Source organism: Camelus ferus, chromosome 1 (assembly GCF_009834535.1).
Source record: "Camelus ferus isolate YT-003-E chromosome 1, BCGSAC_Cfer_1.0, whole genome shotgun sequence".
NCBI classification, from domain to species: Eukaryota; Metazoa; Chordata; class Mammalia; order Artiodactyla; family Camelidae; genus Camelus; species Camelus ferus.
The window spans coordinates 107487739-107511326 of NC_045696.1; the positions used below are offsets into that span (position 1 = coordinate 107487739).

The following is a 23588-nucleotide window of genomic DNA, read 5'->3' on the forward strand; positions in this document are numbered from 1 at the left end:
TGTACACATACTTCCATGTGTTTATAAATTGTTCATAGATATTTAAATGTATGAAATGTGGTGCTTTATACTAGCTTTATTTTAAAAGAGGGGACCTAGCTTATTTTAATACTTCTGGTCAAAATACCTTAAGTAGGAACTGAAATACAGGAAACATCATATAAATAAAGATATATTGAGGTATAAATGAGATTTTTTTAGGATTTCTTCTTTTGTCCACCTTAGTAAATTTGGAGAGTGTGCTTGTGCAGTTTCTTACTCTATACACTAACTTTAATCATGTATAAAACAGAACCCTTCAAAAAATATTTTTCAGGATTTGTTTCCAGACTATAAAGAAAATTATATATATGTTGATGTAATTCTTTTGTATTTCCTAGGCTTTGGTCCTAAGCTTTTGAGACAGGAAGACAAAAGAGATTTGTTTCCTCCTGATGAGGACCTTTGATCTAGTACAGGATTTCTTAACCTGGAATCAAAGCTGAAATTTTTGATAAGCATGAACATAGATGAGGAGAGTGATAAAATTTTGGAATTGATTTTAAAGAAATAAGTGCAGAGAGAAAATTCGTCTGCAATATTTAAAAGGATTGTTAATGGCATCGAGGACTAAATTTGTAGCAGTATGACTTCATATAACTATTTTATTTTCCTCCTGTAGCTTTGTAACCAAATATTAGAAATGTGATTTACTGTTCATTGGAAGGAACAAAAATGTACATTGTGATTTGTGCCAGGAACTCCTTTTCAGTAGTTGTAGTCCTTTGAGGGTTCTGAGTTGCTTGAAACAAGACAAAGACTAATCTGACAAGCACAGTCTTAGAATGTGTTTATAAATGTGGTGCTGTTTGAGGCATCATTGGGCCCCAATATGAATGTTTCCTAACTGGCTGCAGAAATATGTGAACACACATCTTCAGAAAGTTAAAAACTCCATATCCCCTATTAAAACTCCAGCTTTTACCCATCACTTAGAGATACTTACCTTAGTATGTTTTTTGCTAGTTTCTCTTTGTGAGCTCTGTCATCTTGTGACATTAAACTTGATTGTGCTTAGGTGTTTTCTTCCTGTTCATTTTAAGTAGATCTGACAAATATTAATCTATATTTTCACTAAGATCCTATATTTTAACTAAGAAGGGTGTAATTAACAGGACTAGAGAGGGTTATTCTGCAAAATGATAAATCATTTACCAATATCGATAGCCTAACTTTGTTTATGAAATACCAGTATTTCATAGTTTAGGTATCTTGATTTCAGAAGACACATTAGAGACAAATATTCAATACTTTGAAAGAGTTGTTGCCAACTTTATGACAACTCACCCTTTAACATCGAGACAGGTGTATTTTCACTACAGTTACCTGTTATGATAATCCGTGTCATCATATCCACTCATACATCTTAGATTTGTTTTCTGTGCTATCCCTTCCTGGTTATTCACAGCCAGCTATTTCACACTTTTCCCCTACACTGCATACACTAGCAGATTATTCTTCAGTTATATTAAACACTGGCAGGATTTTTTTTAAGATGTTATTTAAAACATCTTTTTAGAACTATTTGATTTATAAAATGTTTCTGATACATAGTTTTTTCATAAATCACACAAGGAACCAATCAATTCCAAAATAAAATGGAAGATAAAAAAATAACTAGGATAACTTTAACTTCACTTTTTGCTACTTGAGCAGAAATTCCAGAATAACCTTCTATTAGTGTTTGAACCAACCTCAACACAAGGCAGTTGACAGTACTGGCAAGAGACTGAAATGATACAGGATTTAGGATAGATTTTTTTCTAGCATAATAATTCATAGCACCCTCTTTCACTCTGTAAGTGTTCTAGTTTGTGTGATAAACTGTAATGACACCCCAGGAATAGGTAAAGAAATGATTCAAGATAAAGAGGTTGGAGGGCTAAAGATCTTGATGAGGTTCAAAAGACATGATGTGGGTATCAGACATTATGTGCTAAATGGACAGAGATCATACCAGGTAGTATGGAAATACAGTGATTTCATAGATGGAGTAGTTCCTAGATGTCTTGATTGTGAATTGAAAGTCTGAAGTAAAAATATTGATGATTTTTCAGACTAAGAGAAGTAAATACTGTGAATCTTAAGATATTAGATGTACTTTCATTAACATTGTTGAAATGGCTCAGGATGGCTTGATTAGGGTAGAGAGGAAGACTATGAACCAGGAAACAAAGGTTGAATGACTGGGGGTGGAGAGAGGGGTGACTCTAGAGGCTAATTAATGTATCACAAAAAGGAGGAGTGGAAGTACAAAGGTAAGCCACCTGGCAAGGGTCTTAAAGGTTTAGAATGCTGATAAAAACAAAGCGGCTTGAATATGATGGTAGCTAGGAGACAGCAGTTATCGTAAAGCACAGAAAAAGGAAGTACTGTAGTATTCTGAGGCCATGGGGAGAATAGCCAAGTTTCAGTTTGGGCCAAGGAGGTAGAGACAGATTTTGTGAAGTGGTTGAATGTGTAGAGGAATTTTATAGTTCTAGATGTTTTCGGAGGAAATAGGTGGGAAGGAGAATCAGTGGAAGAAAGAGTGAAGAGAAGGAAACCAAGAACTGTGTAGTTATTTTACAGAAGAAGAAGAAAATAGTATAACTTTGTGTTTTAAATGGTTGTACATGATACAGATTACATAGTCATCTTAAGAGACTTACTGGCTTCAGATTTCAAAATAAATTTGGCTTAAAATTGGAAATTAAATGCATGCTTTACAGGTATTTTTAGCTTTGCAACCTAAACTTGACCCCCATTAATTCAATAGTGGGGAAAATACTGAACTATTAGAAGACAAGGAAGGTGGTCATTATTTAACTGGAAAAGTCACTAAACATTTTCCGCCTGTAGTTTCCTTATCAGTAGTTGATAATCCTGCTTGTTAGGCTTCTTGGGAGAATCAAATGAGGCTGATTTATGTCAGTGTATTGTGGTACAAAATATTTTAGTTATGCTTGGTTTATGATAAAATTCAAAGCTCACCTTTCATTGGGGCTTGAAGTGGTTTTGATTCTGTAGATACTATATTTTGTATTTGTAGATATTGTACGGAATTCTAGAGTACATCATGTTAAAATTTGGATTAAGACTGGAGAAAGTTGTAAGGAGAAGACTTCTGTGAGGTCATGTTTTGAGCCAAGAAAGACCTTGCCAAGCATAATATAATGTCCCTTACTACAAATTAACCGTGTTCTTTTAAAATGTGTGTTAGAGAATTTATCTAAGAAAATGCTGCTTAGAATAAAATGTTGAGGTTGATAAAAATAACTCATTTGGACATTCTTAGTTGATTTCTTTTGACACCATTATTCCTTGTAGTAAGGGAGTAATGTGACTATACATGGAAGCATAGCAGTTCAGAACAGTTCCACAAATTATTTGACATGCAAAAGAGAAAAAGGCAAGTAATGAGTATCTCTTTCTCATTTTCTGTTCTTTTTTTTTTTAACTATTAAATTTTTGGCAACTTTTTGCTTATCTCTCGAATTACATTTTTAGATTTTCTGGTTCATGAAATACAAACATCTTGAATCACTGGTTTACAGAATCCAGACTTAAAGTCTGACATCATAAGCAAGTAGCATTTTCTCTTCAGTTTTCCATTGTCAGCTCCTGCTGGTGGCTTACTGGAAAACAGGTGGTCAGAGTTAACCTATTACTTGGAAAGCATCTGTTCGATGTGAGGCAAACTCCTTAGTGTTCCTTAAAGTATGTACAGCCTCTTCCAATCAAGTTTAATGCACAGACTTCCCTCATACCAGATACTAGTTCGACACTTAATGATAGGTTGAGCCCCTCCCTGTCCCCACCACCCTCTCCCCAGGAACCACCAAGATTAAATGGTTTTGGATATCAGGACCTATGGCAAGCACTTTCTGTATCTGCTGTACCACCTTCCACAGTAAAATCCATATATTCAGCATTTAGTAAATAGTTGACAAATATATTAATAACCTCATGCCTGTCGTAATAGCTGTCCTCAAAAAGTCTGCAAGTAACAAGTGTTGGAGAGAATGCAGAGAAAAGGGAACTCTTGTATGTTGTTGGTGGGAATGTAAATTGGTTCAGCCACTGTGAAGAAGTAGTATGGAGGTTCCTCAGAAGACAAAAATGGAACTACTATATGATCCTACTCCTGGGTATGTATCTGGAAAAAAGAAAAACACTAATTTGAAAAGATACATGCCCTACATTGTCCATAGCAGCAATTTTTTTTTTTATTGAAGTATATAGTTGGTTTACAGTGTGTTAATTTCTGGTGTGCAGCATAATGTTTCAGTTATATATACATATATATTCCTTTTCATATTCTTTTTTATTATAGGTTATTATAAGATATTGACTATAGTTCCCTGTGCTATACAGTAGAACCTTGTTGTTTATATATAATAGTATCCATAGCAGGAATTTATAATAGCCAAGATATGGAAGCAGCCCAAATGCCCATCAACAGACAAATGGATAAAGAAGGTGTGGTATATATACAGAATGGGATATTACTCAGCCACAAAAAAGAATGAACTCCTGACATTTGCAGCAACATGGATGGGCCTAGAGAATATTATGCTTAGTAAAATAAGTCAAAGAAAGACAAATACTGTATGATATCACTTATATGTGGAATCTAAAAAATAATACAAATGAATGTATATGCAAGACAGACTCACAGATATAGAAAACAAATTAGTAGCTTACCAAAATGGGAAAAGGGGAAGGGGCAAAGTAGAGGTATGGATTTAAGATATACAAACTACTTTATGTATAAACTAGATAAGCAAGAGGGATATCTTATATAGCACAGGGAATTATAGCCATTATCTTGTAATAACTTTTAATGGAGAATAATCTGTAAAAACACTGAATCAGTATGCTGTATACCTGAAGCTATATTTCAATAAAGTATAATATTTAATATTGTAAATCACTTATAATATATAATATTGTAAATATTATAAATCAACTACATTTCAATAGAATTTTTTAAATTATACAAATGAATCTATATACAAAACAGAAACAGACTCACAGACCTGGAAAACAAATTCATGATTATCAAAGAGGAGAGAGAAATAGGGAAGGGACAAATTAGGAGTATGGGACTAACAGGTACAAACTACTCTACATAAAATAGGTAAGCAACAAGGATTTACTGTATAGCACAAGGAATTATATCCAATATTTTATAATAACCTATGATGGAATATAATCTGAAAAAGAAAAACTGAATCATCTGTGCTGTACACCTGAACATGATATTGTAGATCAACTATATTTCAATTAAAAAAATTGTTTTTAAATGGTGGCATTTTTAATCCACAGAATTCTGTGTTTTTTTGATTAGAAGTCAGTAGTTTTTTCTAAATATTTATTGTTTATTTTTATTTCCTTTAAAATTCTTTTAAAATTTATTTATGTATATAATGCAACACCAATCTAAATCTTAGGGACTGGTTTTGAAATTGCTAAAGTGATTGAGAAGAACAAATGGCCAAAAAAATTCTGAAAAAAATCTCTACCAATTAGTAGACTATATCATAAAGCTGCAGAAAATATTAATGTAAGTGATTGGCTCAACAACTGGCATATGGATCAGTTGAACACAAACAGACCTAAGTATAAATAATAATGTAATTTATGTTTAAAAATGTGCCCTATCTGCTTCTTCTCTTCATAATTGTCAACTGATTAACAAAAAAGCAGACTTTCACCTCTTATCTTGCACCAAAATTTAAATGTAGTAAAAAATTAAATATAAACAATGACATCATAAAACAATTAGAAGAAATTATATGAAAAATTATTGGATTTGAGAATTTGAAAAGTATGAAAACAAACTTAAGCATAGTTAAATGTCTTCTGTATTTAGCCTTTTATCATTATATAATATCTATTTCCTGTTTACTGCTTCTAATCTTAAATTCCAATGTGATGTTAATATTGCCACTTCAGCCTTTCTGGTTTTGTTTATTCACCTAGTGTTTCTTGATCCATATTTTTATTTTCTTCTTTTTAGAAAGCGAATTTTATTTTTATTTAAATTATACATATACATGTTTTTTTAGAAAAATCAAATAGTACAGTGATTATAATAGCAATCAGTCATGTCTTTCTGTACCCACTCCCAGTCCTACTCCTCAGAGTAACGTTTTCATTTCTTTTAGTTTTTTTACCTGGTATTTACTCTACATAATTATTTACTGTTGTTTTTCACAGCATTGTGCTTATTAGGTATGATGAACAGAAAGTAGTACGGACAAGCAAAGCCTTGGAAAGACATACACAAAAATAGAGGGTGGGTGATAACCTCCTAAAAACATTAGGTGCCCCGTGACCACCTCAGTTAAGTATCTGGGCATTCAGTGGTTGGGACATGTCATCAAAATAGTGAACTAGTGTGATGTTTTATGTAATGTAAAGATGATCAAGGTATCTGTGGACTGTTGTGGTGGGCAGACTCAAGTGTGGCCCTTGGTGATCCCCACCTCGTAATATTTGTGCTCTTGACCCCTCCCTTTGTGTTGATATCTATGACTTCCTTTTAACCACCAGTTATAGCGTAGGTGATGGGAGGGCAATTCTGTGATTGCACTATGTTGTATGAAAGACTGTCTTGCTAGCAGACTTGCTCTGAGGATTCTCCTTGTTGGCTTGACAAAGCAAGTGATTGTATTGGGGAAGCCCTATGACAAGGAACTGTGGGCAACTTCTTGGTCCTTTGAGGGTTGTTTCCAGCCAATAGCCAGCAGGAGGTCAAGGCCCTCAGTTCTACAACCAACTGCAAGGATATAAATTCTTACAACAACATAAGCTTAGAAGTAGATTTTTTCCCATTTGAGCCTCCAGATGAGAATGTAGCATACCTTGATTGCAGCCCTGTCAGACCCTAAGCAGAAAATTCAGATGAGCTGTATCTAGACTTCTGACTCTCACAGATTGTGAGATATAGATAACCAAGACAACTATATATGACAGAGAGCAGAAAAATTAACATAGTGCTGAAGTAACACTGAAAGGTATACTTTTGTCTATTGCAGGTAAAAACAACTTTGAGTGGTCCTTGTTAATTGTAGAAAAAGACATTAGTCAGGTTAGTAGCTGCATTTCAAGTGCTAGGGCCTGCAATTACTGTGAAGGTAACCACCTGATTAAGTTTATGATGAAACATAGTTGTTCTCCAGGATTCATCTTACTTTGTGGATCAAACTGGTGAGTCTAATGAGGGTATAATAGGTTTCACCACCTGTGCCTCTTTGAAGTCTTTGATTAAATTCTGTAATTACCACAGGGATGTAGTATTTCTTGTAGTTTATTATCTTTATAAGGAAAGGAGGTTAACTTCCCGTTAGATATTCCTACTGTAATGCCTCTTATCCCATGGGTCAGAAAGTCAGTGTGGGCTTCTTCCAGTTGTCAAGTATTTCTATTCCAAGTGTATATTTAGGAACTGGGGGAATAGCCATAGGATGAGTCCCTGGACCATTTGGGTTCACTCTTAGACTGAGTTACAATCCCATGTATCACCTGACCCATGTGTCATCATAAACCTCTAATTTAGCTGGGAGACCACAATGCCAGGAATTGAGGGCACTTCAGAGATAGTGTCTATTAATAACAGCGTGGCTCACTCAGTCAGACTGGAGTTACAACCTCATCTATCACCTAACCCATGTATCACCATAAACCTCTATAATTTAATTGGTGGGCCACAGTGCCAGGAATTAAGGGCAATTCAGAGACAATGTCTATTACTAACAGTAAATATTTTCTTTTTACAGTGCATAGTACCTCTCATTAATGGCTGCAAGTCTCTGGAGAAGGAATAGGGGAAGGTGTGTGGTGTGACTTGCAGTAATTATGCAGGGTTTTATTTTTTCAAGGGGTCCGGTTTCCACTTTATTCAGTAGACTCTAGATCTGTGAGCTAACCCAGTTTTGGCAACTGGTGGTAAGGCTGTAACTATCCACTCTGTTAGAGACACAGATTTCTGGCTATTAGACCTAGAGTTTTTCCTGTTATATAAATTACAGTACTCTATTGGGATGTCTACCTATTTTGTTCTTAGGGGTACTATAATCAGTTACTGCCAAACATTTCTATAGGCCAAGTCATTCTGTTGACGAGTACATCCCTACTACCCTTTAGGTAATGCGCTCACCTTGTCTTTGATGATTAAGTATGGCCACTTGGGCTGTGTTACCTTGGATCTCATCATCTCCATTGAAACCTGGGAGCTCTTCTTAATGGCTACATACCTTACACTCATATGAGACTTACAAAGGAGAGTAAACACAGACCTTTGTAAGGATGTAGATGTAGTTCCTCCCTTCACTAATGTTCTCATTGCCTTCTGGGCCCTCTTGTGTAACATAGGTGAGGAAAAGCAGTATGAAATTCTCACATGATAAATACAGTCTAACTCCCTAAATCATTAGACTCTTTCCTCCATCCATATCAATGCCAGGAAAGCTCTGGCATCACAACCTTTAAATCCAACTTTTAGTGCACCAATTAGATAATAATTATAGTCATGTCCAGCTACACGAACTAATGTATTAAATCTGATATTGCTAATGAATGCACCCATGCCAGTGAATTTGTTCTGATGTAGCATATTCCACCCACCTTGGTCAAATACTTAGGCATCTACTGCAATCCATGGTCCTTCAGTATCTATTGGGTATGTAAGCTGTTTCCTCTTGGGTCATCGTGTGTACCTTTCCCCCTGGAGCATGCTGAGTTTTGACCCTAGTTATGGACCTAATGGCAACAGGGGTTGGTTGTGGTGGGTCTTCAGGAGAATGAGCATCCCCCTTCAAGGCATCTGCCCTGGTGAGATTATCAGAGGGTTTTTAAATAAAGGAAGTCTGGTGTTCTTAGATGCTGGGAAGCAAGCTAGTTCCACTGGTATGGGAGGCTGTCGGTTACTGGCGGGGTTTGGGGGAGTGGGAACAGGGTCAAAATTGTTAGTTTCATCTAGGACCAACACTAGATGTCTCCATTCCAGTTTTAGGATCCCATTCTTTCCTAAACGCAAACTTTTTAATGCAAAAGTTGGTGAGACTGAATTCAACTGTTGTAATTTAGCAACCTACACAATTAAATTTTTAGCTTGATTTTCAGCAGTATTAGCCCCATACCTACAAGAAAGATTTTTGTAAGGGAATCATGGAAGCTCTCTGGTTCTGACACTGTGACCTAAGCTGAGAGTTAATGGACTTGAGCTTGTCATTTTCTCAAAGGTGCTCCATTGTACACAAAAGTATCTCACACTGCTGTCCTCACAGTCATCATTACTATCATAGTGGCAAATATAGCAGCCACTTAAGTTCCTCAGGCATGTGCTTGAATTGACGCTTCATCACAGTGAACCACAAGTAATAGCTTCACTGATTTTCTGAACTACTGCATGCCATAGATTACTAGCATCCTATTTCCTTGGCAAGGAGCTGAGCCCTGTGCTTAATCCCAAAGGCATGACCAGACGAGTCCCCAAATCTCATCTTCACTAGTATATCATCTGGAACCATTCCTGGGACTAATTCTATACCAATCTGGTGTCAATCAGGAGTCAGAAACTACAGAGTAATTTGAATTGGTAAAATTTGTTTACATAATTGTTAAACTATGTTAGAAGAGTAACTATAAAGATGTAAAGATAACACTGAATTTATGAGGGCTGAAGGACATTTTACAAGGAAAGACACCCTTGGAAGAGGGGACTTCCCTTCTCCAGGCTAGGTTCAGATGTTGTTGGAGAAGATAGAGTTACAGCCTATTGAATAACAGAAGATGTTCACTGAATTGCCTTAACCAGAACTGGCTCACAGTAGCTGGGCAGCAGTAAACAATACTCTGAGATACAGTTATGTTCAGTATGGTAGACAGTTGTACAATGGAAGATGAGGCACTGATGCCGGCATGAGACCTGGAGCACGCCAGTGTCTGTGTCACTAGGGCTGCGTCAGGAGGGTAATCACTAACCTCAGCCTGGGGTAGAAAGTTGCCAGAGGACTGCACACTCTTGACATGAGCCTGGGACAGACCACTACTGGATTTCATTTCATACACTCAGCAAGAGCAAGAAAAGCTAAACTCTGACACATGGAACCCAGGGAGAGAAGCCCATTTTCCTTCTACAGTGTCCTTCCAGAGTTCTATGCTAATAAAAGCTTAACATAGTGCTTACTGTGAAGGAGAAATGCTTATAAAGTCCAGTTCATTACGATAGAGCAGCTACTGTAGAGTATCTTTGGAGCTGAGGTGCAGTAAATTGACAATTGATGCAGAGGCTTTCCTCAAATGTCTGGCATTGACTTCTGTTTGCTTCCTTAAGAGTGTGGCATTGAATGCAGATTGGATGCTCTGTATGTAGAGGTGGAGTTTGTGTATGTTGTCTGACTTTAACTATTGGTCCTGACATTTGTAAGATTTTCTCTTTTTCCTTGGAATTTATGAGTTTTGCCTGGACATGCTTATATGTGTCATTTCCCATTGATTCTGGCAACAATTAGATAGGCCATGTTAATGTTCAGATTTAAATCTTTCATTGACCAGGTCGATTTCCCTCTAATAACGATCAGTTTAATTGTCTTCTCTTTTTTTCCCCCTCTGAAACGTGTGTACTCATTAGTCTTAGATATATCTACCAAGTCTCTTACTCTATTCCTCAAGAATTCCATTTCTGTATTTTTATTTTGTGTTGAGAATTTTCCCCTCACTAAACTTCTAAGGCAATAAATTCATTTCTATAGTGATTATTCTTAAATTTATCCAATATTTAAATTTGAAAAAAAACTGTAACTTCCAGAAAGTCTTTTCTTTTTAAAGCCAGAAAGGCTTTAAGTCTCCCATCTGTTTCATAGATTCCTGATTTACTTTTTCTTTTCTCCTTCTTGTTGCTGAGTCTTTCAGGCCTGTTATTTTGCTTTGACTTCTTAAGGCTCTTTTCAATTTGGATGGTCAAGTCCAATTACTAGGATCCCCTCTGTTGGTACAAATTCATGTATAATAGGTGTTGCCGTTGTCTCCATTCCTGAGTATTACACTAACCAACAGTTCTGTTCATTGGATAGTGCTTTCCCAGCCTTACGAGTAGGAGGCAACTCAGTTTATTTTAATGGTCGCCTCAGTTCCTCTGAGGCCAAAAATATAAAAACTTTGCATTAAGAGGATTGATATTGAAAATATCATTTTAATTTATCTGTACCATTTCTGTACTGTTTTGTTTAGACATCACTATTGTAATAGTCAGCTTCAGACCTAGTTAGGTTATCAGGTTAAATTGAAAAGTATACTTGTTGACAGTACTTTGTACTTCAAGAGCAGAATAATACAAAACAAAAGGGAAAAACTAAGATCAGTATCAAGTAGAAGTATGAAATATGCTGTGCATGCAGGCATGGGGCATTGTGTTTTTTTTTTTCTGGAAAATGACATTGAAATGATATTACAGTCTGTGATTCCATTCCTAACTCTGGATTAAAAGCTGGCCTGTCGCATGATGGGTCACACCATTTATCTTAACTTAAAAACAAATTTCTGTAAGTTTAAGCAATGATATAATTGTGTCAAAGGACAGTGATATAATCAGATTGGCCAGAAGCTGCAGTCAGTTAAAACACAAAAATCAACAAGAAGGAAAAACAGCTTTTAGAGAACTCTGAAAACTGAGAACATTTTAGCTTATACCTTAGGGTGAAATAACAGCCTTGTTTTATGAAATAATAAAGAACTCGCAGTCTACCTATGCAGTTTGTATGTATGTATGTATTTATTTATTTGCATTCACAGAAGACATGTTATATGAAATTGCTAAAGCTGTTAAAAATCATCTAAATATTAATTTATTATATAGTGATTCTTAGTTGGAAAGAGGGAGGGCCCTTTATTCATTTAAGATTCCTAATTAGGGTGTTTAGTTTACAAAGTAACTATCTTGTGATCTGCTTATATTTTTCCAAAGCAAATGAATCTACTCTTCAGCAAAGTATAGAATGCTCTCTGTGACCTTGCCTGCTTAACCAAGTTTCTATCAAATGGCCTGCTGAGAGAAGTATATTTATCTAATACAGATTGAAGAATGTGCACTCAGTGTACTGTGTAGATATCTGTATTGAATTGATTATCTTTCTTTTAGGTTTAGTTTATAAGAAGCTTAAAGGCAGATTTAAAACTCATTTTTAACGACAACATTGACTCTTCTGTCCATATATTTCTATTTCTTCTTATTAGCCTTGACATTTCTTCTGTGTTCTCTATAGTTTTTCAATTTTTAAAATAGTGTATTTCTAACTACTTCAAATTCTTCTTATACTGTCCTCTATTATAATACGATAAAATCATTATTATAGCAAATGTCATGATTTTTGTCATTTGACTGTAGTCTGTGATTCAGGTGCTGGCTTTTTAAGGATCTGTGGCTAAGTTCTCAGAGATTTTCTTATTAGTAAAGTCTTAAATTTAAACTTTTTAAAATGAATTGAGGGCAAGCCTATCAGTTTCACAGTTTGAATTTTTTCATATCTTTTTCTATGCTACTCTGTATGCTTGTGTGTGATATCATTATTTTAACAGTAGAACCATACACATTTCTCTTTTCACTTAATATATCACAAATAACTTTCTGTATCATTAGTGCTAACATATCAATACAGCTCATTTGTATTAATAGTTACATTTTATTCTACTGTACATATATACCATAATTTAGTGAAACATTCTTTTATAGACATTAAGATTGCTTTTTTTTTTTTTGGCTCCAGTAAAATATTTTACTACAATATCTACAATATTTACTATACTATTTTTTTGCCCCACTACAGTATCCATGCAGGTGAGTGTTTTTTTCTGTGTAGGAAGAAGGCGGCATATAGATAGTTATAGCCAGAGGGGCAGATTTTGAAAGAGGTGACTGGCTACTTTGTAGAAATTTATTTTTTCTTTTTCATAGTGGAGAAAGTTCTAGGAAGGTACTGGCCAGAACAGACTTTATGTTTCCGCTCCCCTTTTATTTGATATATATGATGTGTATACTATTTCTTTTGATGGTATCCCATAATTGTTGTCAGCTTTCTTAATTCCTTGTCATTCTTTATTTTTTTTTTTTTTTCTCATCTGGTTGGATATTTTCAGTTGATTTGTGTTCTAGCTCACTGATTCTCCCTGCAGCTTGTTCAATTCTGCTGTTGAGATTCTATTTTGAATTCTTTAGTACAGTCATTGTATTCAGTTTCAAAATTGGTTTGGGTTTTTCTTTTGTCTTCTGTCTCTGTTGAACTTCTTATTTTGTTCTTGTATTTTTTTCCTGATACATTAACTTTTTTATCTGTGTTCTCTTGTAGATCTCTGATCATCTGTGGGACAGTTGTTTTGAATTCTTTGTTAGGCAATTCCTGGATCTTCATTTCTTTGAGCCAGTTCCTAGAGGCATGCTGTATCCCTTTGGTGCAGATATTATTTCCCAAATTCATCATAATCCCTATTGCTTTGTTTTCATGTTTGTGCATTTGAAGAAGCGGTTAACCTCTTCCAGACTTTATTGACTGAATTTAATAAGGGAAGCCTTTCACCTGTGGATAAGAGCACACAGGATAATGCTGTGACCCTGGGTATAGTGGTACACGGGCATGTGGCAGCATTGGGTCCCTGGGGGCGTAATGTGTCTTTGGCTCCAGCCACTGGGGTCCACACCACTGACAACTGTGTGATTCTTGACAAGCACTGTGGGAGATCTGCAGTGGCTACAGGATCTGTTGTGATCCTAAGCAGTGCCTCTGGGTTCAGTGGCTAGGGACCAGGGCAGGCTGTGGTGGGCAGCTGCAGGTGCCTATGTAGTGGGAGAGGCCAGTTGCAGACGTACTTGTAGGGATGAGGACTAGTGCAGATAGCAAGGGTTGGGACCAACTGTGGACTCATTGGCTGAAGTGGAGTCCCTGGCCGTCAGTGTCCTCTTCTATGATTGTCCACTCTCCCCGCAGATGACCACACTGCAGTGGAGACTGGTGATGGGGGTTTGTCTGGGGTGTGCCATGCCCAGCTTAGAACAGCTGAGTACAGGTAGGCATAGGGGTGCTGGTCAGTGACAGGAGGCAGGGCCTGATCTTGGCCTACAAGCAGCAGCTGCAGGGTGCCTTGGTTATAGGTGCACTTACCTGGCAGCATTGTTGTCTCCCTCCAAACCCACCATGCATGCTCACTACAGTGGAGGGCAGTGGTGGACGTTAGGCTAGTAGTGCACCATTGGAGTGGCAAGTCCTGAGTATGAGCACAGTGGTGAGGTTCAGTGTGGGTGTATGGGTGGTGGTAAGCTGGTATCTTGCACTTGTGCACCTGCAGAAGCTGCAAGTGCACAAGTGCAGAATACTAGCCTAACACCTGCAAGTGTGGCTCTCAAGCTCTGGTGGTTGGTGTCTTACACTTGTGCAGCTTCAGAGAGCTATGTTTATATTCTCTCCCTCCCCACCTCTATTTTATATATGTATTTATGTTATATAAATATTATATATATAAAGAATAGTGCATATAGTGTAGGTCTGGTATTGGCAGAGGAAGTGTGCAGAAAGGAACTCAGACAGTTGGCATCAGCAAGCACAAATACCTGCAGGGGAAAAGATGTTTAGATCTGTGGGGAATCCACAGTGACCATGCTGGGCTTTGGCTTCCTTGTTGGTGAAATTTGCTGAGTTTTTCTGAAGAGCAGGTCTCTGTGAACTCTGATCCCTTGGGCTGCTTGTCTGCTAGTAATAGCTTCTGCTTTTATTCCTTGTTCCTAGCCAGCTTCATACATCTCAGGTTTGCTAGTCTAGAGTGGGGTGAAACCAAAGCAGGACCTTTGTGCAGTGCACTGTGAGACTGGAGAAGCTGGTCATTAACCTTACACTTCCTTTCTTGGCAAGAGGAACTCTTTATAACGGGGAGGTTCCTTCTTAGCACTGAACAGTATCATTTTGGGGGATGGGATGATGCAGGCAAAATGAAGTTACCTTCTTTTTCTTCTGATGTGATTATTCTCAGTTTTGATGACCTTAAACCTTCCTCAGTAGACTCTAGAAGTCTCCTGGAGCTAGTATTGTTCCTGGATAGCTGTCTGGTTGTTGATTTTTGTGGGGCATTGTGTTTTCTGCCTAACTGATGGGCAGGTTTTTTTTTTTTTTCTCTTTTTTCTTTTCTTTTCTTTTCTTTTCTTTTCTTTTCTTTCTTTTCTTTTCTTTTCTTTCCTTTCTTTTCTTTCCCTTTCTTTTCTTTCCCTTTCTTTCTTTCTTTCTTCCTTCCTTTCTTTTCTTTCTTTCTTTCTTTCTTTCTTTCTTTCTTTCTTTCTTTCTTTCTTTCTTTCTTTCTTTCTTTCTTTCTATATGGCATTCCATTATCCACTCGCTTTCATTATTTTTGATGAGAAATGTGCATATTTCTTATCCTTTTGTCTCCTATGTGTACTCTGTGGCTGCTTTTAATTTTTTTTATTTGAATATTCCCAGCTATTTAGTTTTGATGTGCCTTCTGTAGTTTTCTGTTTTATCTTCTTCTTATCCCTACCAAGCCATATTATGACAGGTTGTATTGTCCACCTACCTATGCCCAACTTGGCAATGCCTCTCACGGTCATCAGTTTCTGTCAGTGTAAGAAAGGCTTATCTCTTGGAGTTTAGTTGTTTAGATTCCTTTTCCCCTATACCTCTCTGATAGCTTTTAACAAGATACAACTTCCAGATGAATAACCAATCATGTCAGTATCATTTATTAAATAAACCACCCTTTTCTGTCTAAACCTGAAATATCTCCTCTGTTATAGCTTAAGTTTTAAATATATCTGGATCTATTTCTGTGCTTTCTTGCCTTAATTACTTTTCTAGTCCTATATTACTTTTAATCTATATTGTTTTCAGTATTTTTATATTGTTTTAGTATTTTTAATGCAAGTCCCTCCTCACTAGTCTTATTCAGTGTTTCAGGCTCTTCATATATAACTGGTGGGATTATAAATTTGGGAGCTAAAGAAAAATTTTGGTCACCATGTTCAGAGTGCCTTCACAATGCTGGACCTCATGTAGAAAGGGGGAAATAGTTTCCTCTTCTTCTTTATGCCACACTTCATTACCTGGATCACCAAACATTTCTACTTGTCCTCAGTCTCAAAGTCACCCTTGACCTGCTTTATCCATTCTTAGTCCTCACCACCATTCCTAGCCAACAGGACCTAAACGTGCTATGCAAAAAAGCTGAACCTTGAACATGTATCATGCCATTCTTTCTTTCTTTTTGTCCCCCTCTCCTACCATCATTATATTTTCTTTGTACTTTAAGAACAACACCTCCCAGACACTAATGTGATGAAACAGAGAAACAAAGAGTGTTATGTACATCAACAGTTAACAAAAAAGTCATCTCTTTCACAGAGAAGAAGGAAATATGGTTATTACTCAGTAGAGGAGATCATTAAAGAAGGGAAAGGGATATGCTCAATCAGAATGGGTTAAAATAAAAAGGCTGATAATACACAGTATTGGTGAGGATGTGGAGGACTCAATATCATTCATTGCTGGTGGAAGTGTAATTTAATACACCAATTTTGGAAAATTGTTTGACATTGTGTACTAACACTCAACATACACGGTATTCTGTTTGTTAATAAGTCTGCTATTGGGTATATATGCAATAGAAAAAATGTTGATGTCAGACAATGTGTTGGAAACAACACTCAAGTGTATCAGTAGTAAAATGGATTATAGAGTGTGTCATATTGACAAAATAAAACTGTTGAGTGCAAACAAGGATTACTGATAACACATAATAACATGGCTGAACCTCACTGATTTAGCTTTGACTGAAAGAAATCAAATACAGCATGATACTATTTATATGAATTTCAGAAACATCAAAAACTGTTAAGGAATAATTTGGGTTGATGTTGGTTGCTGATTGGAAGGGAAATGAGGCAGCCTGTTCTAGTTCTGGAAATGTTTTTACATTTTCATCTTGGTTATGGTCACACAGGTATATGTATTTATAAACTTTCATCAAGGAGTAACTTAAGATTTTACTAAGATATAACTTAAAGTATATTTATACCTAAGTAACAAAAATAAAAATGTCTTCAACTTTAAAAATTATTTGCATATATTTTCTGTGCTTGCCCAGGAAAAACCTCAAATAGTTTTGCCCCTAGTATGCTAAGTGGAATCACATTAAATTTATCTAACAATTTGGAAATACATTACTGATACAACACTAAGCTTTTTTAAGAAAAGTCAGTATGTGAAACTTATATAGGTTATTTTCTATATCATATATGTTTCAAAATTTGTAGATACTGACAGGCATATGCAGAATAAACAAACAAGATTATACTATATAGCACAGGGAAATATATACAAGATCTTCTGGTAGCTCACAGCAATAAAAATAATTTTCTTAATTAAAACTTGTACATTACTTGAATTTATTCTTAGATAATTTTAGTTGTAAACAGGCTTCTCAATCTGTTTATTTTTCTTCTATATTGTCAATGTTAAAAATTTATTGTGTGCATTTATCTTTTGTCAGCTATTTGTCAAATTTTTTATTAGTTTTTTGAGTCACTTTAGTAGAAGTTCTTAAATTTTCTTAGCAACTGTAGGAAAGGAGTTGGCTTTACTGCTATTTTACTAGTTCCTGCATAAACTGAAAACTTAAAACCTGTGTTGAATGGTTAGGGATGCAACTTTGCCTCATTCCTTTTTAGAGCTGAAGTGCGTTAAGGATTTCAGGAAACAAGTATATTTTTAGTCTTTGTCTTTATGTTGTTTACCAACATATCACAGAACCCTAGTTGATCTAGAAAGTTTTTTTTAAGCTTGACTACAGAATTTTATCAGATACTTTTTTGAGAGCTGGTAGTACAGTTATTTATTTTTCTTTACATTGTTGATAAATTGAATTGTTTGATTTCCTAATTCTGAGACATCCTCGCATTCCTGGAAAAAATGCATTATTGTATATGTGTGTACTCTTTTTATGTACTGCTAGGTTTTGTGATACTTAGAAAGCTTATATTTATGAATAAGGGCAATTAGTTTTTGTGTTATTTTCACAATATGGTTTGAATATTAGTATCTGTAAGTTGCTTAATAATTATTGGACTTAATAGAATTGGTACAGTCAGGCTTATATTGTGCTCTATTTTGAACAAATCTAGTAATTCACATTTGAATTGCTTTTCAAAATGAGGGAATCTACTTTTAGTTGGCTACAGAGAGAATTTTAGGTAAGTAGTTTTCTTGTTTTAAATAGACATATATGGAAAATCAGAAACTTTTGAAAATTTATTTGCTATAGTATCAGTTTTTTTTAAAGGTTTCATATTTATTTATTTTTTTCTACAGTCCGTGGTCGATGACTGGATTGAATCATATAAACAAGACAGGGACATCGCACTTCTGGATTTAATCAACTTTTTTATCCAGTGTTCAGGATGTCGAGGTACAGAATGTTGGAATAAATGGTGTACATTGAGACTGTCAGTCCAGCAGTGTCAGATTTCCTGGAATTATGTGCTAATCTTTTTCTGGTAAAATTATTATTTAAAGCTATTTCCTTTTTTTCCTGGTTTGGTTTTACTCATAAAATAATAGATTCTGAATTTTTTGATATTTTGAAGAAAATCTGAAATTAATGATTTTATGAATTGGCTTTTTAGATTATAAGCTTTTATAATTAATATTTAGTGATATTATTTTTACCTGTGCTCCATATTGCCAACTGTGCTAGTTGCTAACATTCATTATTTTGGATCCTCATGTTACAGATGAAATGCTTGAATCTTAAAAAATTTGTTTGCAGTAACATGAAAATGAGATTTCTTAAGTTTACAGTTATTTGGAATCCATAGCTAATTTGTTAAAAGTGAAATTTTATTTTCATTATATTAATACATAAATGATAAATGTTTTTCTTCTCTAGAATAAATCTTAACGGATTAAGTTGTACTGTATGGAGGAAAATCAGTTAGTAAACACCGTTCTTTGCTTTTCAATACAAAAAGAATAGTGATCTTTGATCGCTGATCAAATTGATTTCTTGAAAGCTTTCTTATTTGCAAACAAGTTATCACTCACCATATTGACATAATAAGTTTACCAGATATTTATATTACCTACATTATACTAAGCACTGTTCCAGAGTATACAGATATTACCAAGACAGTCTCTGCCTCAGTAAATATTAGGGTATGTTTAATTTTTAAGGGAAGCTTTATTGCAAAGAAAAAGAGAGAAATATACTAATAGTTTACTAAGGTGATCAGTGCCGTAAGTGTAATAAAACTGGTTACTATTTAATAACGTGTATGTGCCAAGCTGTGTGCTTTACACACATTAGCTGATTTAATATTGGTTTAACACTCCCATCAGGCAGATGTGATTTTTATTCTGTAGTTCAGAAAACTGAGAATGCAGGGCTTATGTGAATTTTTGGACACCATATAGTTTGTAAGTGCCAAATTCATGATTTTGATTCAGGCTTGTCTCAATCTGTAGTCTATATGTCTAACCACAGGATACTGTGGAAATAGCAAGAAGGGGCTTCTGATCCAGCCCAGGCTGTGTGTTTCTGTGTATGTGTGAATGTGGGGATAGTTGTAAGAAAGTGCATCCCAGAGGAAGAAACTCTGCAGTGGGACTGAAGTTGAGTAAGAGAAAGTTAAGGAAGAGGAGAAAGGCCAAAATTAACAGATTGTGTAAAAATTCCAGAAGACAAGAAAGTAGAGCACACTCTAAGACATAAATAGAGTTTGTGACCAAATCTTAGAGCATAGAGACAGATAAGGAGTGGCAAGAGATTAGTTTATTTGCAGGAAAGTAAGTTTGTTAATTTTATAGTCTTAAAATGAGCAAAGCAAGCGCTGAGTGGTATGCTTCACATATGTTACCTCACTTAATCTATATAAATGTCCTGTTGGATTGGGTTTTGGTTTTAAAACACCTGGTAGTCTTAAAATTTTTTTTTCCTGTTGTAATTCATTCCTATGGTTCAAAAAACCAAAAAAACAAATTTTTTAAAATATAAAACAAATAACCTTTACCACTTCCTGCCTTCCTCTCTATCTCCACAATTAATTGCTCTTAACTACTTTGTTGTATATCCATCTATCTGTCTGTCTATGTATGTAAATAGGAAATATATGCTCTTCCTTTCCCCACCCCTCTCACACAAAAGATACTGGTGTATGAAGAGTTTTCTTGATTGATTAATTTCCTTCCTTCCTTCCTTCCTTCCTTCTTTCCTTCCTTCTTTCCTTCCTTCCTTCCTTCCTTCCCCCCTTTACCCCTCCCTCCCTTCCTCCCTCCCTCCCTTCCTCCCATCCTGTTTCCAGCATCATAGCATTCCTCTGTGTGTATGTATAACAATTTACTTACCAAGTCTTCTATTAACAGGCCATTGCATTATTTGTAGTCTTTTGCTCTTACAAACAGTAATGTAATGAGTAATTTTGTGTATACCTTATTTGCTCTTTGTGGAAGAATGTCTGTAGGTAACTGTATTTGTAATTATATTAGATTCTGGCTAATTTCCTGCTATAGGAATTGTACCCATTTTTATTCCCATCAGTAGTATATGAGAATGTTTGTTTCTTCTCAGTCTTTTCAAAAACAAAGTGTTTTTATAAAAATTTTGTATTGGTCTTATGAATAATTTTAAATGATGTGTCAGTACAATTTTTTTAATTGAGGTGAAATTCATGTAAACAATTAACCAGTTTAAAGTGGGCAGTTCAGTACATTTTAGCACATTCACAATGTTATGCAAGCACTTGTCTCTAGTATCAAAATTTTTTTATCACCCCGGAAAAATACCTAATATTCATTAAGTAGTCCTCCATTCCTTTCTTCCTTGCAACCCTTGGCAACCACTAATCTGCTTTCTGCTCCTCTAGATTTGCCTCTTCTAGTCATTATATATAAAAGGAATTATACAGTATGTGACCTTTTTATGTCTGACTTCTTTCATTTAGCATTATGTCTTCGAGGTTTATTTAAGGAGCATTGTATTGGTATTTATTTCATTATATGTATATTACAGTTTGTTCATCTGTTCATCTGTTGGTGGACACTTAGGTTGTTATCAACTTTTGGTTATTGTGAGTATTGCTTCTGTGACCATTCATGAACAAATACCTATTTCAGTACTTATTTTTTAATTCTTTGATGTAAATACCTAGTAGTAAAATTGCTAGATCATATGGTAATTCTGTTTTAACTTTTTGAGGAACTGCCAAACTGTTTTCACAGCAACTGTACCATTTGAAATTCCAGAAATGTATGAAAATTCTTATTTCTCCACATCCTCTGAAACACTTATATTTTCCAATTTTTAAATTTTAACTATCTTAGTGGGTTTGAAGAGGTATCTTACTGTAGCTTTGATTTGTGTTTTCTTAATCACCAGTGATCTTGATCATCTTTTCATGTGCTTTTTTGGTGATTTGTATATCTTTTTTGAAGAAATGTGTATTCAAGTCCTGTGCTCATTTTTAAATTAGATGGTTTTTATTTTTGTTTTAAGTTGTTAGAGTTCTTTATGTATTCTGAATACTAAACCCTTATCTGATAAACAACATGCAACTGTTTATAACCTGCAAATTCTGGCTTCCTACTCTATAGGTTCTCTTTCTACTTTCCTAAAGATGTCCTTTGAACAAAAGCTTTAAATTTTTATCAAATCCAGGTTACCTATTTTTTTCATTTTTTCCTCATGCTTGTGGTATCAAGTCTAAGAACCTATTGCCAATTCTAAGAACATAAAGATTTATCTCTGTGTTTTCTTCTAATCATTTTATAGTTTTATATCTTATATTTAGATTGATGGTTCATGGTCAGTTTTTATATTTGGATGATTTCAATTTGTATTTCTCTTATGAATATGGCTTAAGAGCTGTTTCTATTTTTTTTTCTGTGAATTCTGTTATTATCACTTGCCACTTTTCCTTTCAACTGTCTTCATAGTCTTGGAAAGGTATTTGACAAAATGGATTTTAAAGCATTTTGATAAAAGAGGCATAGGTGCATATTTTCTTCATATGGTTAGCAAAGAAAACTGTCTCTCACATCAGTGGGGTATAATAAAGATCCAAAAATAGACCCAAATACCTGTGAAACTGTAGTAAGCAGGTTTCTAGTAAGCATCAAAACATATAGAAGAAGAGAATTACAAAATATAGTTACACCAAGATACCATTTTCACCTATCAGACTGATAAAAAATTAAAAGTTTTAACACTCTTGTTCCTTAGATTGTGAGGGAATAGACACTATTGCATTGTTTGTTGAAATACAAATTGTATGTCTCTCCTGGAAAGAGATTTGGCAGTATCTACCAGAGCTACATATGTTTTTATCTTTTGACCTAGCCATCCTACTTCTGGAATTTTGCTATGAAGATATACCTCCAGTATTACAAAAATAAGTGCACAGTGTTATTCAATACAATATTATTTATAGTTGCAAAATACTGGAAACAACCTAAATGCTCAGATATAGGACAGTGATTGAATATACCGTGGTATAGTTTATATGATGGAGTTTTTTGGCATTGCAAAGAAGTGTGAGGAAGATCTTTATGGACTGATGCAGGGAGATTTTCAGGATATGTTTTTCAGTGCAAGGTGCAATAGAGTGCCTGAAAGTGTTCAACTTGTTTTTCAAAGAAAGAAGGGGAAATAATAGAATAAACACATATATTTGTTCATTTGACCAGAAAGAAACAAAGGAAAGATAAGCCAGAGAGTAATGATTGGTTGTCTACAGGGTGTGAGTGTATGTAAATGAGATGGAAAGTTTAGAGGGTATTGGGGTGAAAGGATAATACTTAATGGAATATACTTTTGTATAGTCTTGGAGTTACCTTCATTTCCCACATACTCACAAAAAAAAAAAAAAAAGGAAAGAAAAATCAGTAAAAATGAGGTGAAATCCTAAAAGTGGATGCAAACAGAGCAGATGAACCACACCATGCCATATCATAAATAACATAACCACACTGAAGAGTGTAAAAAGTAAAGTAAATTTTGAACGCAGTGCTTGGGCTACAAAACTACTGGGGGAAAGTGAAGAACACAATATTTACCTAGTCTCCAATTGTTTCCTTACAAGATAACAAGGTATCTGTTATGGGTAAAATGGTACTTTACCTGTATAAACTTGGTATACACAACCATAAACATATGATGAAAGCAACATTGCCAGTTATTAAACCAGTTGATAGCACATAATTCATGGTATGCACTTAGAAGAACTCAACCTCACACTTACAGTATTCTTGCCAAATTTCAGAGTCTGACTCTACTCATGAAGAAACATCAGACAACCTAAAGTAAGATGTGTTCTTCAGGATAACTATCCTGTACTCTTCAATAATGTCAGTGTTGTGAAATACAAAGAAATGGCTCAGGAGCTGTTTCAGACCAGAGACTAAAGGAAATGAATGCAGTACAGTATATCAGATTTTTCCTTTTGATAGAACATTATTGAGACAAATACTGAAATCAGTTCTGTGGATTAGAACATACATATTGTATTGTTAATTTCATCA

At 35.1% G+C, this 23588-nt stretch overlaps 1 protein-coding gene across 1 annotated transcript in view; it reads left to right on the plus strand.

The window, feature by feature from the left end:
* The window catches only part of STAG1 (stromal antigen 1), a 327021-nt gene that overhangs the window by 123164 nt on the left and 180269 nt on the right, over positions 1-23588 (plus strand). The window contains exon 5 of the mRNA XM_032487978.1: positions 18387-18483. Coding sequence (XP_032343869.1) covers positions 18387-18483 — 97 coding nt within the window. The remainder of the gene's footprint in view (positions 1-18386; positions 18484-23588) is intronic.